This window comes from Bison bison, unplaced genomic scaffold (assembly GCF_000754665.1).
Source record: "Bison bison bison isolate TAMUID 2011002044 unplaced genomic scaffold, Bison_UMD1.0 scf7180017864038, whole genome shotgun sequence".
Classification (NCBI taxonomy): domain Eukaryota; kingdom Metazoa; phylum Chordata; class Mammalia; order Artiodactyla; family Bovidae; genus Bison; species Bison bison.
Window position 1 is genome coordinate 673,314 of NW_011494610.1, and position 18,470 is coordinate 691,783.

At 49.1% G+C, this 18,470-nt stretch overlaps 1 protein-coding gene across 1 annotated transcript in view; it reads right to left on the bottom strand.

The window, feature by feature from the left end:
* The window catches only part of CDH22 (cadherin 22, type 2), a 104,673-nt gene that overhangs the window by 47,051 nt on the left and 39,152 nt on the right, over positions 1-18,470 (bottom strand). The window contains 1 exon segment of the mRNA XM_010835113.1: positions 8,794-8,913. Within this exon segment, the coding sequence (XP_010833415.1) occupies positions 8,794-8,913 (120 nt within the window).

Sequence of the window (18,470 nt, forward strand, 5' to 3'; positions counted from 1 at the left end):
CCCACTGCTGGGCATACACACCGAGGAAACCAGAATTGAAAGAGACACATGTACCCCAATGTTCATCTCAGCACTGTTTACAATAGCCAGGACATGGAAGCAACCTAGATGTCCATCGGCGGACAAATGGATAAGAAAGCTGTGGTACATATACACAATGGAGTATTACTCAGCCATTAAAAAGAATACATTTGAATCAGTTCTAATGAGGTGGATGAAACTGGAGCCTATTATTCAGAGTGAAATAAGTCAGAATGAAAAACACCAATACAGTATATTAATGCATATATATGGTATTTAGAAAGATGGTAGCAATGACACTATATGTGTGACAGCAAAAGAGACACAGATGTAAAGAACAGACTTTTGGACTCTGTGGGAGAAGGTGAGGATGGGATGATTTGAGAAAATAGCATTGAAACATGTATATTATCAGATGTGAAATAGATCACCAGTCCAGGTTCTATGCATGAGACAGGGTGCTCAGGGCTGGTGCACTGGGATGACCCTGAGAGATGGGAGGGGGAAGGAGGTGGGAGGGGGGTTCAGGATGGGGAACACATGTACACCCATGCTGATTCATGTGAATGTATGGCAAAAATCACAATATTGTAAAGTAATTAGCCTCCAATTAAAAAAAAAAAAGGATACTGGAGTGGGTTGCCATTTCCTTCTCCAGGAGATCTTCCCAACCCAGGGAATGAACCCAGGTCTCCCACATTGTAGGCAGACGCTTTACCATCTGAGCCACCAAGGAAATCTATGGGCTAAGCTTTGTCATTTATGTCTAGGATCTCAAAGATGTGGAGTCTGGTGATGGGGCCACTGTGCATGGCTGAGCTTGTGAACCAAAAGCTCAGCAGCCCCGGCTCTGAGTGGGGCTGGGAGCAGGGGTCTGACTGAGATCTATGCTGTGGGTGATGTGCCACGCTTGTGTGACTGGCCTCCTCGCTGCCCTGTCACTTCTGACTGCAGAGGAACTGGGGACACTTAAGTCTTCATCCCTAGAAATGGGTCATGAAGCTGTGCTGAGTGTGTGAGCAGGTGTCCTCTCTGGACAACTAGGAGGTGGGTACCCTGAAGCCATGCGGCCTCTGGACCCTGTCCCCCTGGGCCACACCCAATGACAGGTTGCTATGGTGATAGCTCCTGAGGAACCACGCCTGCTGGGATCCATGCCTTGGGTCAGCCTCTCCCATGCTGACTCCAGCCTCGGCCATAGGACTTGCTTTGGCCAACGGGACATCAGCAAGTGTGACAGAAGCAGAGATACTTGATAAACCCTTGTGTGCCAGGGCTTGTCTCCTTGGAACCCTGAGACCACTGCACCGTGAAGAAACCCAAGATGAAAGGCCACAGCTGTCCTAGCTGACCTGCCAGCTGACCGTTGCAATGTGAGTGACCCCAGCAAAATAACTGCCCAGCCAACCCACAGAATCGTGACAAATAATAAATTGTTGCTGTTTTAAGCCACCGTGTTTGGGGACAGTTTGTCACATAGCGGTAGATAGCTAACAGAGAAATCAAGATTCCCCAGCCCGTTCCTCTTCTGGGCTCACTCCTGTAGCTGCATTTCACTGGAGGCCATCTGGCTGGAAGGTCCAAGATGGCCTCATGTATTGATACATGCTGGGCAGTTGATCCTGGCTGTTCACCAGGCCTTCTCTCATCCTCCTGTGGGCTGGGCTGATTTCCTTAAACCGTGATCTCAGGACCATGTTCCAGGAGAGAAGCATGAAAGCTGCAAGGTCTCTTAAGACCTAACCTAGGAATCTGCAGAACATCACTACATTCCACTGGCCAAGGCAAGCTGTAAGGTGGCCCAGATTCAAGGGGCAGGGAAATAGACTCCTCCTCCCCCCTCGATGGGAAGAGCTGAAGTTACTTTACTAGGAGGCCAATTCAAGGATGGGAGGACTTGATGGCGTATTTTGCCATCTGCTCTCTTCCACACCCCATTCTACCCCCAACGTGGGGAGAAGCATCCTGGAAGCTGGTATCCACCTGAGAGTCTGAAGCAAAATTCTCAAATTAGCTCTTAAACCATCTGGTTCTGGATTTCCTTGGTGGCTTAGTGGTAAGGAATCTGCCTGCCAATGCAGGAGACACGGGTTCGATCCCTGGTACGGGAAGATCCCACAGGCTGAGGAGCAACTAAGCCTGTGAGTTGCAACTGCTGAAGCCTGTGCACCCTAGAGTCCGTGCTCCACAGTAAGAGAAAGCACCGCCATGAGAAGCCTGCGCACCACAGTGAGAGTAGCCACCACTCTCCGCAAGCAGAGAAAAGCCCACAGCAATGAAGACCCAGCACAGCCAAAATGAAATGAATAAATAAAATCATTAAAGAAAAATCTGGCTCTGAAAATTCACTCATTGACTCATTTATCAGGGCCTTACTGAGGGGCTATCATGTGCCACGGCTACACAGAGTCAGATAAGAAGTAGCACAAAAATGAGGGACTTTAGAGTCAGAGAGATACAGGTTCAAGCCCTCTTTCCACCATTTATATGTTATCTGACCTTGGACCTTAGAAAGCATCACTATGAACAAAGCTAGTGGAGGTGATGGAATTCCAGTTGAGCTATTCCAAATCCTGAAAGATGATGCTGTGAACGTGCTGCACTCAGTATGCCAGCAAATTTGGAAAACTCAGCAGTGGCCACAGGACTGGAAAAGGTCAGTTTTCATTCCAATCCCAAAGAAAGGCAATGCCAAAGAATGCTCAAACTACCACACAATTGCACTCATCTCACATGCTAGTAAAGTAATGCTCAAAATTCTCCAAGCCAGGCTTCAGCAATATGTGAACCGTGAACTTCCTGATGTTCAAGCTGGTTTTAGAAAAGGTAGAGGAACCAGAGATCAAATTGCCAACATCCGCTGGATCATGGAAAAAGCAAGAGAATTCCAGAAAAACATCTATTTCTGCTTTATTGACTATGCCAAAGCCTTTGACTGTGTGGATCACAATAAATTGTGGAAAATTCTGAAAGAGATGGGAATACCAGACCACCTGATCTGCCTCTTGAGAAATCTGTATGCAGGTCAGGAAGCAACAGTTAGAACTGGACATGGAAAAACAGACTGGTTCCAAATAGGAAAAGGAGTTTGTCAAGGCTGTATATTGTCACCCTGTTTATTTAACTTATATGCAGAGTACATCATGAGAAACGCTGGACTGGAAGAAACACAAGCTGAAATCAAGATTGCCGGGAGAAATATCAACAACCTCAGATATGCAGATGACACCACCCTTATGGCAGAAAGTGAAGAGGAACTCAAAAGCCTCTTGATGAAAGTGAAAGTGGAGAGTGAAAAAGTTGGCTTAAAGCTCAACATTCAGAAAACGAAGATCATGGCATCTGGTCCCACCACTTCATGGGAAATAGGTGGGGAAACAGTGGAAACAGTGTCAGACTTTATTTTTCTGGGCTCCAAAATCACTACAGATGGTGACTGCAGCCATGAAATTAAAAGACACTTACTCCTTGGAAGGAAAGTTATGACCAACCTAAATAGCATATTCAAAAGCAGAGACATTACTTTGCCAACAAAGGTTCGTCTAGTCAAGGGTATGGTTTTTCCTGTGGTCATGTATGGATGTGAGAGTTGGACTGTGAAGAAGGCAGAGTGCCGAAGAATTGATGCTTTTGAACTGTGGTGTTGGAGAAGACTCTTGAGAGTCTTGGACTGCAAGGAGATCCAACCAGTCCATTCTGAAGGAGATCAGCCCTGGGATTTCTTTGGAAGGAATGACGCTGAAGCTGAAACTCCAGTACTTTGGCCACCTCATGCGAAGAGTTGACTCATTGGAAAAGACCCTGATGCTGGGAGGGATTGGGGGCAGGAGGAGAAGGGGACGACAGAGGATGAGATGGCTGGATGGCATCACTGACTCGATGGACGTGAGTCTGAGTGAACTCTGGGAGTTGGTGATGGACAGGGAGGCCTGGTGTGCTGCGATTCATGGGGTAGCAAAGAGTCAGACACGACTGAGCGACTGATCTGATCTGATCTGATCTGACCTTGGGCAAGTTCTTAACTCTCTCTGAGCCTCAGTTTCCAATTCTGTACAATGGGACTACTCAGTGGAAAGGGCTCTTATGTGGGTTAAATGAGACAAAGCTTCAGCAGCAGGTCCCACATTTTGGAGATGCCTTGAGGATTCCCCCTCCTCAAGTCCTGGGTTGTGGACCCCATAAATCAGTTCCACAAGCACCGAGATCCACAGTGGCCTTGTTCGTCATCTTATCTATACAGTCCAGCACATAGTAGGTGTTTGATAAACATTTTGACTTACGGACCTACAACCATAGACCCTCTGCCTGCCTCTCGCAGCCTAGGTGTAGTTGTCTGTCTGTATCTGGCTTCTCTGTTGGAGCAAAAGCCCATGAAGGCAGAAACCAGATCCAGTGCATCATCCTGACCCCCAGGATCTGGCACTTACAAGGGTGAGTTTCATTCCCTCTTCAGGAAGCCAATGTTTCTGGCTCAGCTAAGAACGTTCCGCAGAGATCTGGAAGTCTCTGAGAGCCAGAGGCTTTCTATTCTTGCTGGGATGGTGGCTGGGCGGGGGCTGTTAATGAGAACCTGGCCCTGGCTCCCCACAGCCTCGTCCTCACCCGACGCCCCCAGTTCCAGCTGTTATCCTCCCCGCCCCCGCTGTCCCCTCCAAATGCTGCAGAAGGGGCCCTGGAGCCCAAGTGACGCCTCATTAGCCCCGCAAATGCCATCCCTGTTTTCCCAGTGGGGGGTCTGCTGGCAGGCCTGGCCTTTAAAACACACACGCTAATTTCTCCTCTGGCACGGGCCTCGTGGCGCCCCGCCTCCTCCCTTCTCTCACACCTTCCTCTCAGGCCCCGTTCCGGCTCTGCTCCCTGCTATCTGCACAGCAAGAACAGACTGTACCTCGCCGCGGCTGCTAAATATAGACCCGCATCAGCGGAATATTCCTGGCTGGGGAAATGGAGCTGGGGCTGGAAATGGCACCAGGGCGGCTCCTACCCTGGGGCCGAAGGCTCGGGGAGGAAACATCGAGTCCTTCCTGGGCAATACCTCCCCAAAGACCCTTTCAGACTATGGAAGCTGAAGGATCCTGAAAACAAGGACCCCGTTTGTGTTTCTCCACTTGCCTTGTCCTGTGCCCACTTTCGAGCTTCTTGAGAAGCGTTCCTGCCCACCCAGGCTCCACGGTCTCCTACTTGCCACCTTCCTCCCGGCTCTCTGCAGCGGGGGATGCTCTTTCTTAGAATCTGGCCATCCTCTTCATTCTCTTGGAGTCTGATGCTTCATCTCCCCCCCCCGGTCCCCTCCCAGACTCGGTCCTGGCCCTGCCCTTATTTCTCTGGCCTGCCTTTTCCTTCCCACCTTAAAGCTGATGAAGGCATGAAGGTTGCATCATCATCATCCCCAGGGGTTGCACTGAGCCCGTCACACCCTCATTGCTCCCTGGCCTGCATCTTCTGTCCTAGATACCGGGTGGCCGACCCCCTCACTTTCATTCAGGGCTCAGCCCCAGTGTCACCTCCCCAGAAAGGTCTGTCCTGATTTCCTCATCGAAGTCTACTCTCTTATCCTGCTTAGGTGTCTTCCTAGCACTCATTGCTACTCAGTATCATGTTGCATGTTTATGTGCTTGTTTCTGTATTTCCTACTTAAAAGCTCCGTGAGGGTAGGGTCTCGGGTTTGTCTATTGCTGCACTCCTAGGGCCTGGAGACAGCAGGACATGTACAGGCGTTCAATAAAGAGCTGGTGAATGAATGAATGAATTCTCCTACTGGACCCTCCCAGCAATCACGTGAGATGAGTATTATTATCTCTCTTGTGCACACAGGGAAGCCAAAGCTCAAAGAGTCCCAAGCATTCTTGGAGCTTTACGCCCATATTTCAGATGGCCCATTCTAGACGATTCTTCCCTCCTCGCATCTTAAAGCCAATGGAGTTAAAATCGAATTAAATAGCTCTGCACCAGATCCTGAAGCATACTCAGTAATTCCTCTGCCCCGCGACAGTTTTCTTAAGCCACACCCATCCTTTTGTTTTTGTAGATGGTGCCCCTTTCCATCCCAGGTGCCGATGTTAGGAAACCCCAGATCCCTTCCTTAATCTAGTCCTGTGCATTCACCCAGGTCTCCAAGGTTTGCCCTTTGCAGGATCTCACTGTCACCCCTCATTCTCCCTCTTTAGCATCTCCATGAATCTTCCCTAGCAATCCCGAATCATCTCCGGCCCCCAACAAGAAGAAGCAAGTTAAGGAGTCTGGGTGGGTGCCGAGAAAGGGCGCAAGCTTTGACTTTTGTCTTTCGGGGCTCTCTGCTGGCACCCCAGGCTCCTGGGTGTCCCTGAATTCAGTGCTTGCTTCTGAGCCATGCTATACAAGGGCAGCCCGAGGGATCTTGTTAAAATGAAAACCTGAGCATGTCACTTTCCTGCTTTAAAGTCATCAATGAACCCACAAGGTTGGCAAGGGGGAAGGGAAACAAGCTCTCTCCTAGGCGGCTCTTCGCAAGTGTAATCTGGTACATTTGGGCATTATCTATCCTGATTCCAAAAGCACATGCTCTTTGACCCAGCTTTTCCACTTCCCGAAAATTATCCTGCAGATACACTCACACAAGCACAAAATGATATATGTATGAGGTTATTCACTGCAGCATTGTTGGTTGTAGGAAAAGATTGGAAACAGCGTAAGTGTCCATCAAGAGGGGACTGGTGAAATAAATTTCAGTGTATCCACAACAGCTGTTAAATAAAAGAATGAGGAAGCTCTTTATGTGCTGATATGGGATAATCTGCAAGATGTATTGTTAAGCAAAAAAGGCAAGCAGTGTGTATAGTGTGTGTTTATAGCTACCGTTTGTGTAAAAAAAAACCCAACAAACAAATACATGTACCTACTTTCTTGTACATGCATAGAATAGCTCTGGAAAGATACACAAGAAAATTACATTGGTTGCTTTGGGGATACAGACCAGCTATCTGGGGGACTAGAAGGGGTGAAAAATTTCCATTAAATACAAATTTGGGCTTTTTTGGGGGCTGTGCTGGGTCTTTGTTGCTGTGTGTGGGCTTTCTCTAGTTGCAGTAAGTGGGGGCTACTCTCTAGTGGGATGTGGGCTTAGCATTGGCATGGCTTCTCTTGTTGCAGAACACGGGCTCTAGCCTCACGGGCTCAGGAGTTGTGGGTTGTGGTACATGGGCTTAGTCCCTCCGTGGCATGTGGGATCTTCCCAGACCAGGGATCAAACCTGTGTCTCCTGCATTGGCAGGCAGATTCTCTACCTCTGAGCCACCAGGGAAGCTCCCAAATTTGGACTTTTTGAATTTTGAAATGTATTATCTATTTAAAAAAAAAACAATATTTTTCAAGTGAATGAGTTCAAGGTCTCATAGGATATACACACCACGTGGCTCCCTTTGGGGTTGCAGCTTCTGAGGGTGAGAGTGCTCTTCCTTCCTCTCTTTTTAAAAACATTTCTTTCATGTTTGAATGTTTTCTAAAATGTATTAGTTTTGCAAGGAGGAAAAGTAATGCAGATATTATGTGTAAGAGCATGTGATTATAGACTGGAACCCTCCCCCTAAACAAAACAAACTCACATACACACAATATCCCAATCTCAAATCTATCAAACACCCTCCCGCCCCACTGCCCTTAGAATAAAATCCAAGTGCTTTGCTTGCCTTGCACGCGACGCAGCCAGGCCCCAGCCAGCCTCTCCACGTCCCCTCTCCACAAGCCTCTTCCCAAGTCCTGAGTTGTTTACAATTCCCCTTATGCCTCAGGCTGTTCTCTTCCTCCCAGTTTTGCCTGCACCATGCCCTCTACCTGGAATGCCCTTCTCTGCATCTCGGTCTGGCCAGCACTTTATCCTTTGGAGATTGCTACCACTGCCTCCGAGAAACTGGCATCCTAATTGCCCAAGCAGACGCCTGTCGCCCTGCCCCCACTGGACTAGGAGCCCCATGGTGACTTTCGATAAGCATTCGGTGGTGTCTGATGTCTCAACCCCTGCCTTCTCCAGTCCCAGGGACAGTGAGAGCACTGCTCTTGGCATTGGCAGCCACAGCCAGCTGTGGGACCTCGAGTGAACCAGTTCGCCTCCTCCTCTGTCCTCTGTGCCACTCCGGCAAGCTGCTGCCCCACCCCGGGATGTACTCAGGTTCTAGCCTCTGAGTGAGTGAAGCAGTGGACAGTGGGAGGGGTACTGCAGCATTGCTTGGTGGTGCTGGGGAGAGCAGTGAGCCAAGACCTTCCCTAACGGTCTTGGCTTCTGTCTTCCCATCAGATCCTTAACAACTGTCACTTGAACAGAGGTTTCACAACTGCCAAAAATGTGCCTTGCACAGGCCCACTGCCGTCCCCTGCTACCTGTCGGCCCCCAGCTACACTTATGACCATGGCCGACTCGTATGGACTGCGGACGCGTCCGCCCAGTTTAGTTCCTAGGCCAAGGTGAGGGGCCACGGAGTTCAGATCTCTGACGTCTTTTCAGGAGGCTCATAGTGGTTGCCTCCCGCCTTTTGGTTTCCGTGCCAGTCTTGCAGGTGCCTCCCACTCCATTTTTCCCCCTACTGCTCTGTCGTCTCTTCCTACCTGGCTGCCCTCCATCTCCGCTACCCTGGGGTCTCCTGGATCCAGTGAGATGTTTCGGTATCCTGTCCTAACCTCAGCGCTGTTGTTTGGGAGTCTGAGAACAGAAGTCCATCCGCCTCTCTGGCCCCGCCCCACCCCTTATGCCCCGCCCCGGCCCCGCTTACTGGCCCGCCCCTTGGACTAGTCCGCCCTCACCTGTCTTGGGGTCCACGGTGAAGTGATGCTCGCCATCCAGCACGCTGTACACCAGTCGAGCGCTGCTGCCATACGTGGGGTCATCCGCATCCGAGGCCATCACCTGCATCACCGATGTGCCTGGGGAACAAGCGAGACAGAGGTCAGCTGGCGCCGCTGTGATCGTTCTCTCCACCTCTCCCCACCCACGAGGAGCTGGGAAAGGAGACTAAGGCTGGAGGTCACTGAAGCCAATCCTTTCACAGTCCCCTTGTCCACATTAAGCCCCAACCCGCTTCCAGATCTAGGGACCTTCCCAGTAGCACGAGCAGGACCATGGAGCCAGATCTGGATTCAAATCTCCTTTCCCAGCCGCAGGACTCTGGCAAGAGAAGAGAGACTCTCTGAATCTCAGTTTCCTCACCAGAAAAATGGGGACAATCCTGGTCCTTGTTCATGATGGAACGCATTTTAAACTCCCAGTGTACAATGAACGGGCTCAGAGCCGTCTCTCACTGGTGGTGGAAATGGTTAATTTCACCAGTGAAGGTCATCACAGTCAGAGTTAGAGCTGAGACTGGAAACCATGCACTTTACTCCCAAAGCAGGGCTCTTTCTACCCATCCCAACCCGTCCTGATTTCTCAAGGAAATTCTGCCTTCTTCCTCCCACCCTCTATACTCCCATCCCCACCATGGAGGGGGCATGTGCAGAGGTCAATGCAGAAGGACAACCAAGTTTACTGAGACTCAGCAGCTAGTGTCTCTTGGCCACCAGGCAAAAGAACAGCAGTACCCAGCTCTTGCTTTGGGAAGTAGTTGGCTGTGGTCCTTGGTGCCCTCCTCTCTCCTCCCCCCTGGTGCCCAGATAGTCCCCAGTCCCAACGCACACACTTTTCCTCATGCTTCGCACGTAGGCTGCTGGGGAGAGTATAAATTGGATAAAAGTCCATCAAACAGCAGCAATTAAGTTATTGATTTTCGACGCTGCCTCATTAAACTGGGAGCTTCTCTCGGCCTGTCCCAGAGATGGCTCTAATTTGACATCATGTTCAATTTGACGAAAGCAGAGCTTGGGACGTGAGGCTGGACAGGGTGCAGATGATGGAAGGGGTGGGGGAGGGGTTGGATGGGGGGACGGGCTAAGCTGAGTGGTCCATCAGAACCTTTCCAGAGAGGAGGGGATAAGACCCAAGAGGGAGTCATGAAGGCTTGGGATGTGACCCAAGGGGGATGAGACTCAGGCATCACTTCAAGGAGATGCCCCCTTCTGGGTGCCCTGCTAAGGCTCCAGATAGAGCCCTCCTGGTGGGCTGGGCTCTCTGAGCCAGCGGGGTGGCATGCTGGGGGGTGCAGCCAGTTCACTGCCTGGCTAATGAGTGAGGCTCTGGAAGTGCTACTGCAGCAATTCTGCTGAGCCCAGACTGCCGCCCGCCTCTCCCGCCTCCAGCCTGGGGCCCTCGATCATTCCAGACAGACACATGTATTTATTTTTCACTCTTTTGCATTTCTCATTTCCCTCTCCGTGTCCCCCCCTCCCAGCCTCCTAAACCGGCCCTGCAATGCGCCTCTCTCTTTTGGCGGCTCCAGCTCTGCATCAACCATGTCAGAGTTGCCTGGAGAAGCTGAGAGGAAGAGGTTTGGGCAAGCCCCCTCCCTCTTGATGCTAGGTAACCAGGGGTCTTCTATTCAGGGCCAGGGCTTGATCCCAGGCCCCTCCTCTTAAACAGAGAGAAGAGAGAGTAATAGATGTTACTGAGCACTCACGGCATGCGTAGCTTCACCAGCCACTTAAATCCATTATCTCTAATTCTCATAGCATCTCTGAAAGGCAGAGTGGACCTCTCTAAATTACAGTGGTGGGGGGGGGGAGAGGTCAAACAGGGGAAAAGACCTGAATGGGGACACAGAGTGACAAAGTGGTGGGACTTGAACCCAGGACTCTCTAAGGTCAAAGTCCTCTGGAAGCCAGAGTCAGCACAGACACACGGTGACTCTGGATGGTGGCCTGCTGTACTGAATCACAGTCAGTGACTCCCCCACTCTTAGCAGTTTGACCTTGGGACTGTCATGAACCCCATTTTTGCCTCAATTTCCTCCTTTGTGAAATGAGGGTGAGAGTACCATCATACTCCTGGGATCGATTTCAGAATTCAAATAGATTTCCATATTCAGCAGCAAGGAAAGCACCTACCCCCATGCTAAGAACTCAATAAAGGCAGGTTGTTGTTGTCTTCTCAGGAGGCACTGCATGCCTGTATACAATGGCACAATCAAGCCTCCCTCACAGACATACTGAAATGAGAGACGATACATACAGCATCAGGCTCATGGTGGGCGCTCAATAAATAGTGGCTGCTGTAACTGTTGTGAGAGAGGATCTCCCTGTCACTCTCCTCTGCATGTTGCCCCCACCCCCTGGGCAAGACACAATGCTGGGTTGAGTGATTCCCCAGGGACATGGCTGAGCTCTCTCTCTCTCTCCCTGGCTGTATCCTAGGGACTCCCGCAGCGATGATGGAATCATTTCCCCAATCTGGGGTTCTTTATTGCAGCCATTACAGTTAATGCAGACGCATGGGGATGGTGAAGGGTCAGTGATTCACCCCTGGTTCCCCAGGCCCCACACTCCCTCCCACCTCCTTCACAAGTCAGCAGCTCCCCAGAATCAGCAGACAAATGGGTGCCGGGCTTGTGGATGCTGTAGGACCACTTTGTGCCATCCCCCTAAGTTTAGCAGATTGCATTTTACAATGTGCCATCACACTCTTCTCTCCTTCAGTCCTCATGCCAACTCGATGAGGTGGATGCGGTGACATGCTGGCAAATGTTTAACCATTGGCTCTGGGGGATGGAGGGGTGGGGATAAATGCCCTGCTTTGTAGGGTTTGCTGATTTCTATGGTGTAAATACTCTCACCATGGCCAATTTCAAACTACCAATGTGATATCAAGTGGCTTATGAAACTCCTGAAAATCAATATTTGGCTCTCATGAGCTGATACAAGCCAACTTCAGTCTACTCCTGCATCATTTCCATTTTACAGATGAGGAAACTGTTATGCACAGCAAAGGGTGGCAAGATAAATTAATAATGAATAATAATGAAACCCATTATTACATAAATGTCTTCAATGATAATGATGGATTAGGTTTATTAAATAACTACCTTGCACTACATGTTATAATAAGCTTTTTATGCATAGTATCTCATGGAATTCACATAATAGAGTCTTGAAGTAAGCTCTATTAAGATTTCTACTTTGCAGGTAAGGAAATAGAGGCTGAGTGAAGTTTAATAAAGAACCCCTTTTGTCTCAACTTCATCATCTGTGAAATAGGGGTACTCAGGACCATTGTAAGAACTCAAATAGATTTCCTTGTTTAACAGCTGGGACAGTGCCTGGCTAAATTCATCTGGCAAGGAAATAGGAGAGGCAAGATTCAAACCCAGGTCAATCTGATGTCAAAACACACATGTATCTTGCCTTATAAGGTAGTAGGGTGGGGATCAATAGGAGCAGAAGTAGACAGGCAAGTGAGAGAAGAGTCAAAGAAAGGAGAGAAAGAAAGAGCAGGAGGAGAGTAAGGAACTGGATTCAGGATTCTCCCTCCCTGGTATTTAGTTCAAGCCCAGACTTTCAGACAGAGAAAGCAATGGCAACCCACTCCAGTGCTCTTGCCTGGAAAATCTCATGGGCGGAGGAGCCTGGTAGGCTGCAGTCCATGGGGTCTCGGAGAGTCGGACACAACTGAGCGACTTCACTTTCACTTTTCACTTTCACGCATTGGAGAAGGAAATGGCAACCCACTCTAGTGTTCTTGCCTGGAGAATCCCAGGGACGGGGGAGCCTGGTGGGCTGCCATCTCTGGGGTCGCACAGAGTCGGACACGACTGAAACGATTTAGCAGCAGCAGCAGCAGCAGCAGACTTTCAGAAGCAGGGCTTCAATTGGCTAGGTTGAGCCATTCGCTGTCCGTGGTGCTGCCCCTAGCCCTTCTGCTATATGAGATTAAGGGCCTAATTCCAGACTGACGTAGGAAGGATTGCCCAAAGAATTCTTGCATAAACAGGATCGCAGAACTCCAGGGCTCCATGTAGAATGTTGGATATGGAAAGGCTGCTCCTTGAGGGGCACAGAAACCAGTGGTTCTCAATTTGGCTGCACATTAGAATCTCTTAGGAGCTTTAAAATAAAACTGATGTTGAGCCCCAACCCAGATTAATTCAATAGCACTCCCTTGGGGGTGGAGCACAGGCAAGGGTATTTTAAAAGCCCCAACAGTGATTCTAAAGTGCATCCCAGACTGAGAACTGATGCCCTAGATGCAACCCCGGATTGAACTGATGAGGAAACAGAGTCACAGAGAGACTCAGTGCGTTTCCCCAGGTGAAGTCACTAGTAAGTGGTAGGAAAAGATTCCAACCCACATCTCCGTAGCCAGCATGTCACCCTCCTGGACTCGCTGTGCCTGCACTGAGACCGACAAACAAAAGGAAGCAGCAAGTATGACACAAGCCACCAAATCAGCATGAGAAGTTGGACACTCCTACAAAGAGATGCCCCTCACAACTTCATGGAGACATGGGACTTCGGCATCAGAGAGTCCTGGGTTCAAATCCCACCACTTCCTCACTCTGTGCCCTCAATCAAGTCTTTCCCTTGTCTGACCTTTTTCCTCACAGTTTTCCTCGAAGTCAGAGGGTCACACTCTGCCTCTCAGAGATGTTATGGGGATTAGAGATGATGGATTTAAGAGGCTGGTAAAGCCAAGCATTTAGTAAGTGCTCAATAAGAGTTTATTCCTTTCTCTTTTCTCTATATGGTCAGAAGATCTCTGGGGCTGTGTCTTTGCTTGTGAGTGGGAGACTCCCAGGCACCAGTATCAGGAGGGAGGGGGCTTGCACACCCTTCATTTCTAGTTTATCTGGGTGGCTCTGACATGGTTTATCATGGGTCCAGAACTAGAATCTATGCTCTGGCTCCCAGATCAGAACACTTTCTCTTCTCCCTTTAACCGTTGCTGTTTATGAAATCCAACTGAGGCCCAGACATGGGCCCCAGAACCCCAAGCTGCTCAGGGAGAATGTGGTGCCATGTGGAGTGGAGGTCCGGGGTTGAAGACAAATTCTCATTCCAGCCCTGTCCTTGGCTCTCTGTGTGGCTATGGGACAACTACCGAACCTGACTGGGCCTCAGCTCCCCTTCTGTAAAATGGAGATAACACTTTATGCTTCCGTATCCTGGGTGAGGGAGACCCCTTGATGAGATGAAAGAGATAAAACGCTTTGGAAAAGAACGGAGTCCTCAATCGAGGTGACCAAGTGTCGTTATTGTGAAGATGTTTGTAATTATTATCATCCTGTTTCTTCCCTACCTCCCTCTGCTACCCTGCTGGGCCTGGGGAAACCCTTGGCTCACATTTAGCTTCTCAAACATTTATGAAAAATGAGTCCCACCCCCTGCTGCTGCTAGAACTGCGTGGAATGCTTTCTATTAAAAATTAAAAACCACTTGTCGAGTCTCTGGGAACAATCAGATTACACAGGAAACAAGTCCCTTCTCAAACCCCTCTCTTACCTCCGCCCCCCCGCCCCTATCAACTCCCTCTTTGCTCATCACTTACAATGCCGGCTCACTGCACTGGCATCAACTCCGCTTCCAGCTGCCCAATCAGGGCAGCCTAATATAGATGAATGATACACAGGAGACGCAGGAAAGTGGTTGCATGGAAAGGGGGGTCAGAAGATAGAGGGGCAGGAAGCAGGTCAAGAGACAAGGGACAGAGAAGGCGGCATACAGAGATGGGGTAAGAAAGTGGGTCAGAGGCTGAGAAACAAGACACAGAGATGCAGACAGATGGACAGAGAGAAAGTGACAAAAACAGAGGTACCCAGATACATAGGGAGAAATGAGAATAGAGCTAGAGAGACGAGGGTCAAAGAGGCAGATATACATACATATATATATATCGAGAGAGAGACAGAGATGGGCACAGAAAGAGGTTGCCAAGGACTCACCCAGGCAGGCAACACTTGAGTGTGTGTGTGTATCTCATCTATCCCCCTAAGAAAGGGGATTCTTCTTTTGTTTCAAATCGAGTCCCATTGACTCTTCCATCCTCTCCCCACTTAAATGGGACTCTCTGTGGAGTAGTCTGGTCACCTCGTTTATTCGGGGCAGCAACATTCTAAGTTTCTGCAGTAGCATCCCTCGGCCAGTTGCAGAAAGCAAACATTTTTGGCTTATGATTCCGTTCTATTCGGTCACCCAAGATATACAGAGCACCTACTATGTGCTAGACCCCGGAGGGTAGGATGCCACATTTGTTACCTTTGTACTCACTGACACGTGGGCACTGGGCCTGGCAGAGAGGGGCTGCTTGTGTTTGCTGAGGGATTTGTTGATGGAAAAGACAGAGAACAAAGTGAAGCCAGGGCCTGTGCTCCTCTCTGCCACCTCTCTCCACCAGAAACCTCCTGCCCCTTTTCTCCCTATCCTGGGTGGTGAGAGCCAGTGCCGTTGCTAGGCAAGGCGATATTGCACATATAGATCTTCCTGGACTTTAATTAAAAACATCTTTAGAATGTGTCTCTGCAGAGGCCAGCAATTGATTCCTGGCTTGGGCCTGAGGGCTGTTGAGCCACACTCTCTCCAGCAGCAGGTGGGACAGTCAGAGGCTACCAGCCTGCTCTGCCCTCCCCAAACAGGACCTCTGGGAGCACACTGCCCCCTGCCTTCCTCCTCTCCTCTCTGCCACCGTCCTCTCAAGCACGGGCCCTGGCAATCAGATAGTATGTCCTCGCGATTTTATTTCTCCCTCCCCTCTCGGGCCTCAGTTTCCTCAGCTGTAAAATGAGGGTATCTACACTTAACCCAAGAGAGTTCCTGGGAGGATGAAATGAGATTAGGGGTGTGAAAGGGCTTTGTAAGCTCTAAAGTCCTGTGCACACTAAAGAGATGGTTGTGACTGTTTCTCATGCCCACTGAGGCAAGTAGCTTAGGTTCTGGATCCGGGATCTGGGTCCAGTTCTGGCTCCAGCTCTTACTATGGAACCTCAGGTAAGTTACTTTATCTCTCTCCACATTTATCTCCTCATTGGTAAAATGAGGACAGTAATACCTTCCCTGCTTATTCCCCAGGACTGTGAGAATAAAGGGAAATAGCTTTGTGAAAACAGTGTTGGCTGATAGCTATTATTTAGTGGATGTCCCGAGAAGTGCAGACTGTTCTACAACAGAGTCTTTTTCCATCTATTAAAGATGCTGCTCACAGAGGGATTGCAATACACAGGAAAGCGGCTGTGGCAGGGCCCCTGTCCATTTCCACAGTCTGCTGAGCCCCCATCTCATGGTCCAGCAATGACAATCCTATGGCACATGTGCCTCCATAGTCGCCTTCCTTTGCTCCCAGCAGACATCACTAATCGATTGTGGCATTCTTTTCTGCTAAGCCTGAATGAGACCTCAGACACCTTCTCAACACAGCCCTATGACCAGTTGACCAGAGTTGGCACCAGAGATGAAACTGATCTGCTAACACTTTGAGGACAGTGGCAGTATCTTGCTTATCTTTGCATCCTCACACACCTAGCGAAGGACCACATACATAGTAGGAACTATTATGTATTTACTGAATTAAAGCAACTGCTTATTTTTCTATCCTATTCGGGATATATATATATACATACATACGTATATATATGTATGTATATATATAAAGTAGGTACTAATAACGGAGAAGGCAATGGCACCCCACTCCCATACTCTTGCCTGGAAAATCCCATGGATGGAGGAGCCTGGTGGGCTGCAGTCCATGGGGTCCCTAAGAGTTGGACATGATTGAGTGACTTCACTTTCACGCACTGGAGAAGGAAATGGCAACCCACTCCAGTGTTCTTGCCTGAAGAATCCCAGGGACAGGGGAGCCTGGTGGGCTGCCGTCTATGGGGTCACACAGAGTCAGACACGACTGAAGCAACTTAGCAGCAGCAGCAGCAGGTACTAATAAATGTTTGCTTATTTGGGTGACTCATCTTTGAAACCCCTACAGACCCAAGTACACTGAAGGCCTTGTATATAATGGTTGCTAATAAACATTTGTGGATTTAACTCAATTACTTATCTTTACATCCCCAGCAGTGCCCAGAATAAAGTAGTGGGTAATAGATGTGTGCTGGATTGAACTTCTCATTTCTGTATCTTCAATAGTGCCAAGGATTTTGTCTTACACATAGTTGGCATTAAGAAGTAGGTGGAGTTGAACTGGGCATGGGAGCCCTGTGAAATTCCCTTGCTGTCCACTGGTCAGGTTCTGCCAGCCTACATAAGGGATCTGGGCCCCCCAACATCAGGAGATTATCTAGTCTAACTCTTCCATACCAAAACTCACTCCTTTGTTGATTTCACCCAGCCTCAAGCTTTAAATTCTCGCTTTGCTGATGACTTCCAAAGTGGTAACTCTAGCCCTCATCTTGCTTCTGATCTCCTGACTTAGAGATCTAACTGTCCCTTTGACAACTCCACTTGGATTTCTAGTAGACACCTCAATCTAAACATGTCCAATAAAGAACTCTTAATTTTGTGCAAATTTGCTCTTCCTGGAGTATTACCCAGCTCAGCAATAGCAGTTCCATCCATCTACTTGCTCAGGTCAAAAACTTCGGCCTCACCCTTGTCTTCTCTCTCTCTCACTCCCCTCATTCAATCCCTCACAAACCCCGTTGGTCTGCATTCAACATACATCCAGAATCCAAATCACCATTACCTCCTGCCCCAATTACAGGTGTCTCCTCACCGATTCCCCTACTTTCACCTTTAACCCCTATAGTTTAGTTTCAGCCAACAAATCATCTTTTTAAAATCTATGTTGGATCATAGAACTCCTCTACCCAGCCCCCCGCCCTGTCTTACTCAAAGCACAACCACAAAGCTTTTAGCAGCTACGAAAGTCCGATGTGGTCCAGCTTCTGGTATCTCTTCTGACCTCCTTGGACCCTCTCCTCTTCCTTGACTCCTCTTTTCAGCCACACTGACTTCCTTGCTATTCCTCAAACATGATAAAACACATCATGCCTCAGGACCTTTGCACTTGCTGTTTCCTCTTCCTGGAACATTCTTTCTCTAGCTTAGTTTTTGTGGATCTTTTGTTGCAGTGCAAGAATTCTTTAGTTGTGGTGCAGGCTTAGTTGGTTCTTCAAGTGTCCCCAGAACCAGCAGCATCAGCATCAGCTTTGACAGCATCTTTGTTAAAAATGCCAACATTTCTAACAGCCCAGATGTGCTGGGCTTCCCCAGTGGCTCAGATGGTAAAGAATCTGCCTGTCATGCAGGAGACCCAGGTTCCAACCCTGGGTTGGGAAGGTCCCCTGGAGAAGGGAATGGCAACCCATTCCAGGATTCTTGCCTAGAGAATCCCATGGACAGAGAAGCGTGGCAAGGTACAGTCCATGGGGGTTGCAAAGAGGGACACGACTGAGCAACTAACACTGAATCAGAAACCCTGGGGGTAGAGGGGAGCCTTCTGTGCTTTAACAAGTCCTCCAAGTAACTTGGATGTACAATAAACTTTGAAAACCACTGTTTCACATGAACCTCACCAAGATGGTGGAGTAGAAGGACACGTGCTCATCTTCTGCGAGAACTCCAAAATTACAAGTCGCTGCTGAACAGCCATTGACAGGAGAATGTTGGATCCC